Here is a 16,524-nt window from a genome sequence, read left to right as displayed (position 1 = left end):
AGGATATTCCAAATGCATGTATTAGTTTTGAATCTACGTCGAAAACTCGAGGTAAATGATTTCAATCTAATCATTGTGAAACTCTGTAATGTGCAATAAATTGAAGTTCTACACTGAAAATTTATGAGGAAGAACGGCTTATCTATATATATAAACCAAATATATCCCTCTCTTTATTTTTTTAAATAAAAAGCATAAAAACTATAAGCAAAAATTATAAAGTGAGAAGGAAAAATCATGAAGCTATCAAAATGCCTAAAGTACCACTCTATTTTTTAATTTTTTTAAATAATACAGTTTAATTAAAAAGAAAAAAAAACTGTAAAAAGACAAAACGAAGCTACAGGAGGGAGAAGTGACTGGCATATCTGTTTTTATTTTCATTTTCTTCTCTTACACATGTAAATTTAGTTTTTTACATAATAAAATAAAATACAAAAGAGTAAATTGCCACACACTTTCGCGTGTGGTGAGAGACTAGTTTTTTTTCCTAATTCGGGTCATCACTGAAAGCCAAATTGAATATCTGGCTGTAGTGATCTACAAAGTGAACATCAAGACCTCCTTTTATATTAGGGGCAAGCTTGTCGAAATCCCTCCTGTTTGATGCAGGAAGTATGATTGTCTTCACTTCGCTCCTCCTTGCTGCTATCGTTTTCTCCTTAACCTAAAGTGTTTACGAAAACGAAATTCAATAACACAAACCACTGAAAAAAAACACAAGCATGTTGCTTGAAAATTCTTCATGAGGAAACCAAGGGTAAGCCACCCTGAAGCATACAAAAAATAGAAGAAAATCCCGTAACTTGAATCATAAGAAAGAGTCGATTTACATACCCCGCCAATTGGGAGGATCCTCCCAGTTAGCGTTACTTCTCCTGTCATTGCCAAATCCCTCCTGATAGGTTTCTTCATGGCAACGGAGAGCATGGACGTGATCATGGTGCAACCAGCACTAGGACCATCCTTTGGCGTGGCCCCTGCAGGAACATGGAGATGAAGCTTGGAATTCGAAAAGAAAGTGCTATCAGGCTCTTTGTCGAGCAATATAGCTCTGGCAACAGTATGTGCAATTTGGGTACTTTCTTTCATAACACCTCCAAGTTGACCAGTGACATGAAGGGATCCCTTCCCCTCTGCTTCCTCAATCTGAGTGGTCTCTATATACAACGTACAACCACCCATGGCAGTCCAAGCAAGCCCCATAACAACTCCAACCGGGGTCTGATCATAGATTCGTTCAGCATGGAAGACAGGTTTTCCAACAAAATGATCCAAGTTCGATGAGTCAACCAGAACTTTCTCAACTGTTTTTGTTGTTTCACCTTCCTGAATTCTCTCAGGTTCTTTTGTATCCTGTAAAGACAGCTATAATTATAGATGACATGAAAACGTTGAACTGAAAGTATCTCGAGAGGAAAAAGATGAGCCCAAAAAGGCAGTTTAATATGATTTGATATTACTTGGAACTTGCACATCATCGAGTGTCTCTACGTATTTATTCTTTAAATTAAATCATAAAATTCTTTTCCAAACTCTCTCAGCTTCGTCACAGAGATTGTTAACTTAACTAGCCCTGAATAAATACCTAACTGCACAATAAGTTTATATCAGGGAACAAACAGGAATCATATTCAACTGCATTCAAAACATTTCTGGTGCAGGGCAAGTCATTACCCAGAATTTATAACTTGTTACATACCTTTGAATCCACAGGTTCATCAGTATCTGCAACCTGAACTTCTGCAAGTGCAGGTTCACCTGGTAGATCCGTCTGAATCGCGACTCCTTCTCCAGAGGTTTGAGGACTATACTCATGACCGTTACCCTCTACCATCTCAGCTGCAATCTGGTTCTTACTTGCAACCACGCTTTGATCTAACTTATCAACAGCTTCTGCTTGGGTTTCATCAGTATCCGCAAGCTGGACATCAACACCTGCAGGCCCATCTGGGGGAGATTGTATCTGACCAGAAACTACTGGTTCATCTGATGCTGCTTGTCTGACAAGTTGGAGAGCTATCTGCCACATTATAAAGATAGGTTAAAGAGGTTAAAGTATACCATTGGGCAGGGAATTATATGATTGCTCAACAACGTCATAAATTTGCTCTTCAGAATAAGCTCCATGAACCTAAGAGAACTATGGGGAAACATTTCAAACACGTAGATATTCATGGTTCATCATATGATAAGATGCAAGTTTGCAATGATGATCAAGATATAGATATTTTACAAACCTTGCGGTAGATCTTTTCTATATGCTTTTCAAGGTTCCTAACACCTGCTTCTCGGCAATAATTTTCAATAAGGGCAAGAAGAGCTGTATCTGTCACTTCAACCTGAGCATAATAATTTTGACATACATAAACGATGATTCAGATACAATATACAAACACATCGTTACACATATAAAGACCGATACAAGTACCTGTTCGGGTTGAATGCCACATGCGTCACGTGTGGTCTTCTCCAAATAGTCTCTAGCAATTTGCATTTTCTCATCAGTGATATATCCAGTTACGTAAATGACCTCCATTCTATCCAAGAGAGGATTTGGTATCATCTCTACAACATTGGCTGTACATACAAACAGAACCTACAGCAAAAACTTCAAAAATATGATTTCCCAAGTACCAAACATAATGCATAAACTCATCTAGCACTGAGTGGAGACAGTAAAAGAATTGGAAAACTAAACCATCCTACAGACTGTGAGGTTAAGCTTATACCAATTTTAACAATCGAAACACAGACACCAAATGCTTGAAATCGGTAATTTTATTACTGGAAATTGGTATTTTTCTCTTAATGAAGTAAAAATATCTGTACTAACCTTTGATAGGTCGATTGGAACGTCAAGATAATGATCTAGAAAATTAGCATTTTGCTCAGGATCAAGAAGCTCCAACAAAGCACTTGCCGGATCACCAACATGGTCCCTTCCCAACTGAAACAAAACAACGCAAATTTGAAGATTAAAACTTAAAAGTAGTATGAAACTCAGAATTAATAATAATCTATGTAAATAAGAAATTTAAATAACTACTCACTACTACAAGGGAAAGAGACCTAGAAATAGGATTTGTCTAAAATACAATATGAAGCAAGCTGACCAATCATTTATTACCTTGTCAATCTCATCTATCAAAACTAAAGGGTTAGCTGTTCCCACATTTTTAAGGCATTGTACCATCTTCCCTGGCATACCACCAACGTAGGTTCGACGATGCCCCTGGATGTACATGTCAAATTTTAATGTCATAAGATTAGTTGCATGATGCACATCTCTTTATCAATACTTCACACTGAGGAGCTCTTCCCAAATACCTTAATTTCAGCAACATCAGATAACCCTCCCACAGAAAACCGAAAGAAGTTGCGGTTCAGGGCACGTGCAATTGAACGACCAATGCTGGTTTTGCCCACTCCAGGTGGGCCAGAGAGACAGATGATTTTTCCTGTGATATATACGCAAAATATCAGTAATCCTCATGTAATAATAACTAATACAGTTTGCAGCATTGGTTAAAACCATAGAATAATATATGTAAAATAAGAGCCAAGATCAGTGTCTGAGAAACAGGGGAACTCCATGATGTGTGGCAATGCCAACAAATCAAGATAGACAATTACAAAACTTGAAAACTATACTAACCTTGAGAGGTTCCTCTGAGTTTTCCAACGGCAATAAATTCTAAAATCCTTTCCTTTACATCAGTTAGTCCATAATGATCTTCATCAAGAATTTTTTGCGCCCGAAGAACATCAAAGTTTTCATCACTGCACTAGGAATAGACATAGGTGTTCAATATATTTGAATCCCAAATATTGCCCCAATAAGGTTTTTAAGTAGTGCAAAACCTGTATTTTCCCCAGGGAATTGAAGTCAACCAATCTAGGTAATTACGTGCCAAATTAAATGCACTTGAACCGGCCTCCAACTGGTGCAGTTTTGTAAGTTCTTCCTCTATAACTTGCAAAACATGAGGTGGGCAGTTTTCCCTGTTTGGTTCAAGCATCTCCCTAAACTTATCTGCAATCAAAAGATCAGAAAAGTGATGCAACAATTACCTTTGCTTACACGAAAAATCAGTACTTAGAATACCTTAAGTTTCCACAGAAATGCTTAGCGTCATACTCAGATAAGAATTAATGAGCAGAAAATGCACAGATCGTAGTCATGATGTGTACAGATTGAAAAGTTGAAAATAAAAGATAAGAAATCAACCGGTAAGCGTTGTTTTATCATCTGTCTCTAAACCCAGTTCCTGCATTATATCAAGCAAAATAAATTACATAAAGGCCCAGGGTTGGGATAAAGAAACTGATACAAGATCCACCACAAAGTGAAAACTTATCCATTAACTTATAGTCAGCGGAGAATCCGTACTGAAAGTGCACGAAAAACTTACAAAAATGGTGGAGAAAAATATCTCATAATGGTGGAGAAAAATACCCTTTTGATGTCTTTAAGCTGTTCACTCAACAAGTTATTCTCTTTGATTGCTTTTTTGATGGCTTTAAGATGCTCATCCAACGAGTTGTTCTCTTCAATTGCTTCTTCAATAGACTCCTAAGAATAACCCCATAAATGAAAGTTCAAAAGCCAATCAAACTATGACGGAGACTAGAATTCGTAAAACAAGAAATGGAAAATCAGCTTCCATACCTGAATCTTGCTGTTTTCTATGTCTTTCTTCACCAGTTCTAAGGTGAGCTTTAAACGTTTATGCACCTGAGCAATAACAGAAGTGTTATATAGCCTTTCGGAATATAAGCAACTTGCACAAAAAGGCTGGACATGAAGATTTACATTTTCCACAACACTTGATCGTTGAAACAAATTATTTTTAAAAATAAGCAACGTAAAGAATGAGCTCTCTAATTACTATCCACCATACCCTTTTTAAATTAAGTGATACTCACATCTAGCTCTTCAAGCACTTCTTGACCTTGCAATTTGTTTGCACCAGATATTGCAGCTCCAAAATCTGCGAACCTTGGAATATTAAGATCACGTATATCCTGAAAAATTCCAATAAAAAAATTAACATGAACAAATTCTAAATCCAAATGATTGTAAGACATCAACACACAAAGATGTTTATGTAAACCACTTTTTCTCACTAAGTCAATCATTTCCCTAAAAACGACATATTAATTACTTCATCAACTCATTTATGAATAAGGGGAAAACCAAGAAGAAGGTACAACAAATTCTGCAGAAGTTGCAGGAAAAAAAAAATGGTAACGAACCAAATAAGCGCACAAGAAGGAAAACCTTCAAGAAATCCAAACATTATAAAAATGAACGGAACAAACCTGAGTGTATGTCTTAACATGATCTAACCAATTCGAACAAGTCTTGACACGATCTATAAAACGTGATGTAAGCTCAAACGATGTTGCATCTATGACGTGATTATCCTTGTTATATGGTTTATCCTGAAATATAAAGTATATCCCGGTCAGAAAAAAGAAAGAAGGAAAAACGAAACAAAATCCATCATACATGTGCAACCTCCTACAATTAATATCTGATACGTGATTAAATAAAGTAAACATGCCTTCAGATGGTCAACTTTTACAGTCAGGGGTTCTTCATCAACCTGCAGGGAAACCATAACATTCTTCAGTTTAACAATATTTACCTCAAAAATAAAATAAAATACAATACTACTTTGTATTATGTGTGATTCTACAAAACTTTTGAGGCATCCACTCACCATCTCTGTAATTCGAAGCCGGCTGTGGCCAATAAGGACTACTTGGTCTCCTTGGATGCTTGAAATCTGATGTACAAAGATACAAGCAACTACAACATCAAAAATCAAAAGGAAGTCTAATCCATGAATATATGTGCATCGGATACCTGTGCAAGCGTCCCGACTTCATGTAGTCGATTAAACAACTCCTTCCCTTTCAATTCATGTATGTTTGTATCTGTCTCGGAACCTGATACCAAACTGGGATCAGTCCCCAGCTCAACCTTCAGAAGGAAAGCGCCGGCATATGGAGCTCGCCGCCTTTGGCTTTCTTGTAATGCTGCTAACAATTTGGGATCCTACATTAAAAACAACAAGTTGTTTACAAAAGTGTGAACCGAAATGAAATTCGATTTGCATGTTAATCAATAATTTCATGTACCTTCACATAAATTGGCATGTTAAACCCCGGAAACAGCGGTCTATGCGGCAATGGCAAAGCTATAACCTGCCTCACAAATTGATAAGAAAAACAAGTTCGAACATTTTCTCACACACTACAACATTTTCTCGGAATCCAAACAGAAGAAGTAAAACGAAAGTCTCAGAGCCCACAAACCGTAAGATAATCTTTGGGCCGGGGATTCGTGGACACAATGCCGGAGGAGGACTTGGCGTCGGCCTCGTTCCCTGCCGCCTTGAACTCAACTTCCCTCACTTGGTCAGACACGTTGCCGGAGTTCGAACAAAAAAAAGCTCGGCGAGCCGAGGCAGGGAAGTTCTGCCGAGTCAATCCGGCTAGCGAGCCGAGAACTCGGAGAACCGGCGACGCCAGCTCGGAGGCCGGCACGGGGCGGAGGCCGTGGACTCGGCCGTGAAGGCATGACGAGGAAGAGGACAAAAGCTTCAGCATTTGATTGGTGCAGCGATCGGAACATCTTTTAGGAAATAATTTTATTAATTATTGAAGTTAAATTATCTGCAAATAAGTAGTGGAACTCCTATTCTTAGGAATCAGTTTGGATTGCCTACAAATTAGGATTATCTCGTTTATTTTAGAGTCTGTTGATCGATGCTACTTTGTATTTGTGTTTGGTTGCTCAGAAAATTTAGCTTTTATTTTCTTCAATTTTGCTACTTAATTTTGCCATTTACGATTATTTAGCTGCAAATGCCTGAACGAGAAAATTTAGCTTTTGCAGATGGACGGATCACCGTTTAATAAGGTAGGGAGTGAGCGGCACAGCTCCAGCTCCAGAAGTGAAGTTGGAGGAGGAGGGATGTTTGACAAGATGGAACGTACACCATCTTGCAATTTCCAGCTGTCCATAAGAAAAAGCCTCTGAAGTCTGGATATCATCATACAAATATAAATCCATCTAGTTGGGAGATTAGAGATCTGAAAACATCAATGGGTTTAAATACTCCACGATGTCTTGGGACGCAAACGGTGGAGATGCGTTCTGTGGGCTGGTGGAAATGGGAGAAAAATCACTTCTCAAAGTTCGAAGAGTGTACCTTATGCATTGTTGTGCCAATTGGCAGGTCTGAAGGATTATATTGGATCAAATCCTGCACAAATGTTCAAATCTTCTGCTTCAGTTATCCAATTGAAGTCAGCTGAAGCTTCCGTTTCCAATGCTGAATATGAGGCGGAGGGGGCGCACGATGAACTTTTTGATGCAACTTCTGCAGGCTCTTCATCTTCTGATGAAGAGAGTGACAGTGATGAACTTGACAATGATGAAGCAAAAGTGAGACTGAGGAATGTTGCGTGGGCCATCGCTAGCTTAGCTTTGAATCGAGCTCAAGCTGCAGATGCTAATAAAAAATTGGATTCCAAAGACGCTGCAATCATTATATATTGATCCAAGCTAGTTCCATGGTTCCTTGACCAAAGGGAAAGATGAGGCTGTCACAAACTGTTGGACATCTCTCCAAGTGGTAAGGGATTATGATCAGAGGAAGAACTACCTGGAGGACAATTCTAAGGTAATGGGAGGAGATTCCTTTCGCAAGCTCATAGCTGTAGATTGGTTCAAACTTAATAAAAGCATAGATAGATTCGCACTGCATCCAAGGTGCCTTGTCGAGTCAGAAGCCGGAATGAAGCTCCATTTGTACTAGTCCTTAATCTCTAGGTTCCATCTAAACCAAATTATAGTTTGGTATTTTACTATGCCGCTGACAGACCTCCGAATCCAAATTCTTTGTTTCCTAAGTTTGTGGATGGGAGTTTAAAGATAATTCCAAGTATTGCTCAAGGATATTGGATGGTCAAGCGCACTGTTGGAACAAAAGCTTGGTTACTGGGGAAAGCTGTATCCTGCAAATATCTCAGGCAAGACAATTTCCTAGAGATTGATGTAGATATTGGATCATCAACCGAGGCGAGTATCATTGGACTTGTTCTCAGATACGTCACGAGCATAGTGGTTGACCTTGAAATTTTGATAGAGGCAAAGGAGCAAGCAGAGTTGCCTGAGTGCATTCTAGGGAATGTTCGACTAAATCGTTTGAAACGTGACTCTTCTGTTCATTTGGAGGTTTAAGGTTGTGTCAACATTCGTTAATTAGTATTTCCACCTTTGTCAGAGCTATTGGTTCAACATGATTTTTGTTTTCCAGTTTACAGTTTACTAAAATAAAATGTGTACCTTAGTAATCTGACATGCAATTGAAAGTAAAATAAAGATGGAAAGCCATTTTTTTTCTTCCACTTTGACTCTTTTTTCCAAAATACCGTACCCTCACTGCACTATGTAACACATAAGTATCGAACCATGAACTGGTACTCGTTTTGTTTGCTGAAAGCACCTGCTATCTTTATAGTGGAGTTGGTTGTAGCTTCCATAGATTTCGTTCATCATATTATAGTTAGAAGAGACGAACTGTGTAGATACATGAAGGAAGATTTGGCTTTGGGGAAGATTTTAACAGTAGATAGTTTCTGTAGGGATGATTTAACAGCTGAGAATTCAATTGCTTATTTCTTGTTAGATGGACAAATATATAGGGTTTACAGTACTATGCCTCCTGGGATCGACGCATGATGTCAGAAAGTACATGTTTCACTATTATGCCTCACTTTCGAGACATGACCAAAAACAGACCAACGGTTCAATAGCGTAGTAGCTTTTCATTTTATTTTATGGCTGCATCTAACCCTTAAGGTAGACTGCCTAAGTACCCTACGACGAGATCAAGCTATTGGACTAGGCAAATGAATAGACAAATACCTAGTCAAGTTTGATGTAGCTATTTAGGGACTCCAACCACTACATATAAGAATTGTCTATTCATGATCATCTATCGGATGGAAAGACTGAACGAGGGCCACGTCACAATGTTGTGTACATCGTTTCCTCGATGCTATTGTAAATTTGTGAAATTGTATGTAGTAAATAGGTGAATGATTTTGTATATGCCGCCAGGCAGAGGGAATCCTGTCTCGCTTTTGGATGCTGCCGTGCAGTGTCTTCTCTATTGGGAAGTCCAGCTTAAATTTCTGGGTTCCGAAATGAGGTAGAAGAAGATAGTTACCACTCAGTGGGTAATACTATGTTGGAAAATACTAGAGATTTTCATTTGTGGTCGATATATATTTTCAGTCAATCAACAACCGTGTATGGAAGTCTGTGGCAACTGGATCTTGGACAAAGTGTATGGGTTGAGATATAAGGGCTTGATAGACTTGGGTTCAGTGTTCTTTCACGACCCCACTTTGCATGAACTTGGATCCCTATTAATGCATCAACCTAATATAGGAATTGGAAACGTGGGTTTCGTAAGTCAGAAGTCAACTTCTGTGGATGGTGAGATTTTTCTTTTTTCTTTTTTTTTTTCCCGAACCCATGCCGTGATTTCAAGGGTAATACTCATTTCCGTCATTGTGATACATAATCACTTGCCTGTGGATGGTGAGTTTGATATTAATTTTTTATGAATGGCTCATTGAGTGATTTAAAGGATTGAAATGGCGGTTTCATTTCTTGGGCTTTTGAGTTTGTTAACGGGTGAGGTTCACCAATATGCAACAGCACATACCGTTTATAATAAAGCCAATTTTCATTATCTCTGCCAATTAATAAAACATTCATTGTCAACTAAAATTGTATGAAATTACATGTTTAATCCTCTAATTAAAACAGAACATGAATAAGAAATATAAGGTAGAAATGTAATTTCACACAACCAAATTTTGCTGTTTTTTTTTTTCTTCAAAACCTCACCTACATGTCATCCTAACATATCTCTAATTATAAAAAATAAAAAAAATAAAACTAAAACGACTTCCCACTCCCACATTCTCTATCACTCTCTTCCTCTCTCCTTCTATTTCAAAAACAAAAATAAAAAAATTTCTTACACACTTTGTGTGTGCCCCATATACTAGTAATCTTTTATGAAAACTTGTCCCTCTAAGACTAAAGAGCAAGTTCACCCATAGTTCTTTGCCATGGCTAGATCCCAAATCCAATTCAACATTCACCTCCACCCGTTTCTTCAAGCCATGGCTCATGGAGTCCTGGCAATAGCCATGCCGATTCCAGACCCAAGTCTTGATCCATGGAAGTTACTTTTCGCGATGGATGGAGAGTAGCATAACGATAATAACCTAGCTATTCTAAATTAATCTCATCCGTTAAATAATTAGTGAATAATAAATGTCATAGCAGTTACTCTTTACAATGGGTGAAAAGTATTGAAAGAAAAGCCAAAATAATTTAAATAGTAACTTCCACAAGTCCACTCGGACCAAATTCACCAAAAAAGTGGAAATGCTTTCAGAGATGAGGCAAACAGGTAAGACTTTGCCCCGTTTTCTCAGGAAAAAAAATAGGTAAGACTTTTTTTTTTTAATAGTTTTTGTTTACGATTTGTTTGGACTAAAACATCAGTGGAATCCGATTTGCCTATAATTTTTCCGACTACGCAGAATAGCTACATCAAACTTGACTAGGTATTTGTCTATTCATTTGCCTAGTCCAACGTGGAGCAGCAAATTGAAAATTGCCTAATGACTATGCCTTATTCTTCTGTTCTTATTCTTTTGTATATGGCCGATTGGTTAGAGTTTGATCCACTGTTAATGTCTTTATCCAAGCGATCCTGAGGGAGGTGGAATTGAACCCGCGATCTTTGGTTGCAGGGGTAAAATCGTAACCACCCAAGCTGCAACCCTTTTGCACAACTTCATCATATTTGAAGCAAAAACACATGATGAAATTCAATCACAGATAAGTCCATGCATATTGCATAACTGCATTGTTTGCATTATTTTGTGTCGGCAAGAGGAAAGGAAGGGCCATGCTGTATAGGTGTAAGCTCCCGTGACAATGTGTCATGTTCAATACGAAAGAAGAAAAAGGCAGGCAGGCCTGCAGTTCCAGCACAAGCTGTTGGTAATTTCATTTTCATTTTGTTTTTACCATTGCACAGCTAATTAATGCCTTTTTTTAGGAGAAATTCTTTCTTCCAACGAATACACAGTACTAGTAGTGTCATCAGTCCAATGAGTATATACCACATGTTAAAAAATTGCACTAACAATTCAATAGATGTTTAACATGTGGCGCATCGCGTCACTGGTAATATAAGGGTATCTCACCCTATAACTAGAACTAAATTATTTGGTGTGGCGTCAGTAATACAGGTATTTTAACGGTTAAATTTAGTTTTTTATAATTGTTTAAATTTTTTTATTCAATCTCAGTTATTCATAAACTCTAAGAAAATAAATTCTCTCTGTTTGGTTTGATTTTTAGGTAATTCTCTAAGCTCTAAAACCCTAAAACTAAACTCTAAACGGTTTTTTCTGTGGACTTTTGTCCATCTTGGTTTGGCACTTGCGCATGAGGACAAGTCTAGTCAAATATATATCAATGAAACCTGAACAGCTCACGACTGAAAGGTCAAAACATTTAGGAGATAAAAAAACAGGAAAACAGAAGGATCAAACAAAACCAGGTAGGGTTTGAAATCATGGAAATGACAAAAACTCCCGTCGCACACTGTACACATGCCATAAAGGTTTCTGCTTTCCACAATTCCCTTTCTATTTGCAACTTTTCTCTATTTTTATAATTTAAGTATCAGATCGATTTTTTTTTCAATTGATGACAACAACTATCTAGTACCAAACATAACTATTATATATTTAACAGAGAAAAGACATAACTAATATATATGTTAGTAATGTGATTTAACACTGCTAGAAGATCTTAAGGTCAACACAAGACTAAGTGGTAGAGATTTTGATCATTACATATAAATTTAGGTCGGCCATGACTATTTGGCGGCCTTATTTAGGGCAAAACCAAAATGAATTCCTTGTAATCCGGTCAAGATCCTCTTCAGATCTCCCTCTACGTAGATATACTCATATACGTAATGGCGTAACTACACCATAGAGATGGCAATTCAAACCGTTAAACCCGAAACTATGGATAACTGCTCGAATGAAACGGATTTGGAGATGAAAATGCGGTTATATTTCGGATATGGGGAAAAACTGGAAATATTATTCGGTTATTGTTTCAGATTTGGTTATGGGGTCCTCGATTCGTATCGTCACCGAAGCCGATCCAAATAATACATATTATATATAAATATAATTTATATATAATAAATATAGTATTGTATAATATGTAAGTATATTCACCGAACCCATTACCTTGAGAATTACAAAAGTTGCATTTTGTGAGAAAGTTAAATAGTTTTGAATCAAACCAATAAGAATCCAATGGTGCTTATGGGAGAGATCAAACATAAGCCAACATCATCAATGTATCTATTATATTACAATGATGAAATTAGTATATATTATATTATAATGCTTCAATTGAACGAATATATTTTTGGTATTGACGTATATGGATAAAACCACTAACCGATGGAGAATCCACTACCCAGTGGGTATGATTATGAATAATCTTCGATGGTTAATTTGAGGTTATAAATATGGTTATTTTTTGTGGTATACAGATGGATTTAACATTTATGTTTCCAAATCAAATCGTTGTCATTCCTACTACACCACAGCTACCATGGACTATATCTCAAGTAGCCTTTTTGAAAGAAAAAAAAAAAGACTTCTATTATATTTATTCACCCTAAATATCATATAGCCATTATGCATCCTAGATTAATTTTTCATTCAATTAATAAACACAATCCCTTAGTAAACACTCATGTTAAGTCCTAACCCTAAACTCTCCATATGTTCTCCTCATTTTTATTTGATTTGTGGTCAAGATTCTTGTTAGTGGCCAACATATCATCCTACAAAACCTTGCACATGCAATCCCTTTAATTAATTCAACCTAGCTGTCATTGCACATGCCATTGTTATTCCACTTCATTTCACCTTGCATTTCCAGATTATTCCTTCATCAGTGCACCACAAATCAGCAACACATTCACCCACATGCACCCTTTAATCATTCAACCATAAAAGCACATGTTTTCACATTCATTTCAGCCACCAAACATCCACATGCATTCATCCTAGCTGTTTTGCACATGCATTCACTTAACCTAGCTGTCATGTTCCCTCTCCCATCCAAACCTAGCTGTCATGTTCCCTCTCCCATCCATTCATCTCCCTATAAAAACCATACACACTTCACACAACATTCATTCATTCTCATTCTTCCATATTCAGAAAATCATCAAAACACCACCAGAAATCATCCCCTCGTGCCGTGAGTTCCCTATCAATCCAAACACCATCACTTCCTTCACCATCCCACAAAACCTATCATTCTACATCATCCATAATCCCCAAACTCACCTTAGACCTTGTGCTACAACAAAGAGGAAGAGAAGCGGGCCTAAACGTTCATACAATTCAAGTTTGAGTTGTTGGAATGTTTAGGTGTTTCTTTTCCTTTGAATTCAATGTTTAATTTCAATTCTCTTTGTTTTGTATGTATGAGGAACTAAACCCCCCCTTGGCTAGGGGGGGATTCGAAATATATGTTTATGCTTGCATTTTGATTTGATTACTTCTAATTGCGTTTCATAAGTTGTGGATTCAATTCGTTTAACTGTTTGATTGATAACCTATTTATGTATGTTTATTGAGAGTGCACACTTAATTTTCATGCATGAATATAACGCTAGAATATAAGTGAGTTTCACCTAATAGTTACGAACTTATATTCACAAGTAGTGGAGGTTGCTTATAAACAATCGCGTTAAACGAATTTTTGGCATAAGTTTCATGCGTATTCCATAGTAACGAATGCCTCGTCAACACTTATAATTTTCATAGAGCGTAATGATTCTTGCTTGTATCTCTATTATGCAATCATGTAGGGGACTTGTGGGGAATGTTTTGGGTTGTCGTATGCAATCATCCAATTCAATAACGTTAGGAAGATTTGAAAGTTAATTTAAGCGGATCTAATTAACTTGGAGCATTGAGAATTAATGGTTTGTTGAAATGCAATTGGAAATCGTTTTATTATGCAAGTGTAACATATATGGAGATGAACCCCTTAGCTATTCTATCATCCATTCATTCCATTTCATCAATTTCATATTTACATTCTGTTTTAATTGCAATTTGTTCATTTAATTTAATTTCGTATAAACCTAAATCCCCCTTTACTTTAATGTCAAATTAGTTAGAAATCAATTTAGTTTGTGTTTTTAAGAGTCTTGAGTCAAGTTACAACTTAATTTCGTCCAAATTTGTGTTTATACTCAAAACTGCCCAGAAAGTGGTTTTTAGGCAGATTTGAGTGTGTTTGTGCTGTTTTGAGTCTTTTAGTTTGTTTGAGTGTTTTAAAGTTTAGTTTTGCATTCTTTGAGTCTAGTATAGTGTTTTATTTTTACGTTTTTGAGTCAGTAATCTCAATAATTTTTCGGATAGGATTTTCAAGTACCACGTGTTGAGATGTAATTGGTTGTGCAAAGTTTAGATAGGATTCTTATATATGTGGCACTTCTTATCTTCAGCTTCCAATGTTAATAAATAGTTTGGATATTAGGGTATAATTCACACACCTTCATCTTTGCCCTCTCCAATATCTCTTTCAATTCAAGTTTGCAATGAATTCCAACTTTGGATCCTCTTCGCATTCCAACTGGGGGTCTTCATCCAATTCCAAATTAGAAGATAAATGGGTGCATATGAGACAAGAAGATGAGAAGTCTGATGAAGAAGATGAAGCATGATGCAACACAACATATATGGCAGCTATGGCTAGGATCATGGCGTGTGAGGCAACTGAAGAACAACCTCAATAGGGTGGCTCTGTTGCTGGTCACTCTTACAAACCACGAAATAGAGATATAGTGCATGAGATTCTGATGAACAACTACTTCAGCTCCAACTCGGTGTACAGGATTTCAGACGTCGCTTCCGGATGAGGCGTCATGTCTTCGAGCGTTTACTTCATGATGTCCGACATGTCAATCCATACTTTCGACAGAAGATGGATAGAGCAGGTCGCCCTGGTTTCTCACCTCATCAAAAGGTTACTATTGCACTCCAAATGCCTGCCTATGCCTCCCCAACTGATGCAATGGATGATACATATGGTATGTCTGAGTCTACATGCCTTGATAATCTTGCTGAATTCTGTCACATAGTTGTTCAGATTTACAAAGAGGAGTACCTCCGTGAACCAAATCAAGCAGATCTAGATCGACTCCTTCACAAAGCTAAGGACCGTGGCTTTCTGAGTATGATAGGGCCATTAGATTGCATGCATTAGCAGTGGAAGAACTATCCCACCGGATGGCAAGGAAGATTTAGCAAAAGATCGAGAAGGCCAACTATTATGTTAGAGGCGGTTGCCTCGTTTGACACATGGATCTGACATCCTTTCATTGTCCAAGCAATTGCAAACCATATAGATGACACCCAAAGATAGTTTACCTTACACCAAGAGGCATACCGAAAAGATGTTGAGAAAGCCTTCAATATTCTACAAGCATAGTGGAAGATCATTAAGGAACCGGCAAAAGGGTGGAGTTGAGATAAATTGAACTCCATCATGATGTTGTGCATCATATTACACAACATGATTGTGGAGGATGAGCGAGATGGCTATATTGATGGAGAGTCTTATGACGACCAAGATGATCCAAATAGGTCAAAAGGGCTCGTGCGAAAATAGATGAGGGGCCTAATTTACCTTTGGATCCAAGAACTAGTAATATCTCTTTAAATGAGTACATGAGGCACTATAGGATGATACGTTCTGTGCCAAAAATAAGCACCTACAACAGGATCTTGTTGCACATCTTTAGGCCAAAAGAACCATGGAGTAGGTGTTTAAATTTTATGTTGTTAAATGTTGTTTAAGTTTGAATAACTCTCCCAAGTAGTACTAGGGTGGAGATTGTGTTGTTTAATATTGTTTAATTTTAAATGAGGTAAGATAGTATGGAATGGTGAAAATTATGTGAGAAATGGTGTAGGAATGACTTAGGTATTTATAGGAAAAAAATTACAAAAAAAAAAAAAAAAAAGTCCCAAAAAAAAAAAATTCAAATACAACGGTAACTTGGCATCAACTAGCCGTTGCTAGCTGGCATAAGGTAGCCATTGCATTCAAACAATTGGGTTGGCCTGGGGCTGGCTGGCTACTTTTGGCCAGCCGGTTGGCCTATTTTATCATTTTTGGCCCGATGGGGCCCACGAGCCATTTAGCTTAGCCCTCGGTTGGAAACAGTTTTTATGTCATTTTGAGCTATTTTTAGCCCTATAACCCTTTGACCGAGTCGATTGGAGATGGCCTAAATACTTTTAATAGGTTATGCTACAAACCCCTTAAATTATATTTTCTTATTAACAATG

General features: G+C 37.3%; 1 protein-coding gene and 1 pseudogene across 1 annotated transcript; one reads left to right on the top strand and one right to left on the bottom strand.

Annotated features, from left to right (window-relative positions):
- Window positions 1-365: 365 nt before the first annotated feature.
- On the bottom strand, window positions 366-7,075 carry LOC137735314 (lon protease homolog 1, mitochondrial-like). The gene is made up of 20 exons (XM_068474730.1): window positions 6,328-7,075; window positions 6,151-6,216; window positions 5,876-6,067; window positions 5,730-5,795; window positions 5,571-5,612; window positions 5,326-5,448; window positions 4,930-5,028; window positions 4,673-4,738; window positions 4,460-4,576; window positions 4,232-4,271; window positions 3,865-4,036; window positions 3,659-3,783; window positions 3,331-3,461; window positions 3,131-3,235; window positions 2,837-2,950; window positions 2,432-2,599; window positions 2,241-2,342; window positions 1,703-2,023; window positions 838-1,356; window positions 366-667 (listed from the first exon to the last, which is right to left on the bottom strand). Exons 1-20 carry the CDS (start codon window positions 6,619-6,621, stop codon window positions 491-493), a joined length of 3,039 nt encoding a protein of 1,012 aa, XP_068330831.1. The 5' UTR covers window positions 6,622-7,075; the 3' UTR covers window positions 366-490.
- LOC137733558 (protein ENHANCED DISEASE RESISTANCE 2-like) lies at window positions 6,911-8,260 on the top strand (annotated as a pseudogene).
- Window positions 8,261-16,524: the final 8,264 nt, after the last annotated feature.

The sequence above is a fragment of the Pyrus communis genome, chromosome 5 (genome assembly GCF_963583255.1).
Source record: "Pyrus communis chromosome 5, drPyrComm1.1, whole genome shotgun sequence".
Classification (NCBI taxonomy): Eukaryota; Viridiplantae; Streptophyta; class Magnoliopsida; order Rosales; family Rosaceae; genus Pyrus; species Pyrus communis.
The sequence above is the reverse complement of the archived record's forward strand: the minus strand, read 5'-3'. Positions and strand labels throughout refer to the sequence as shown.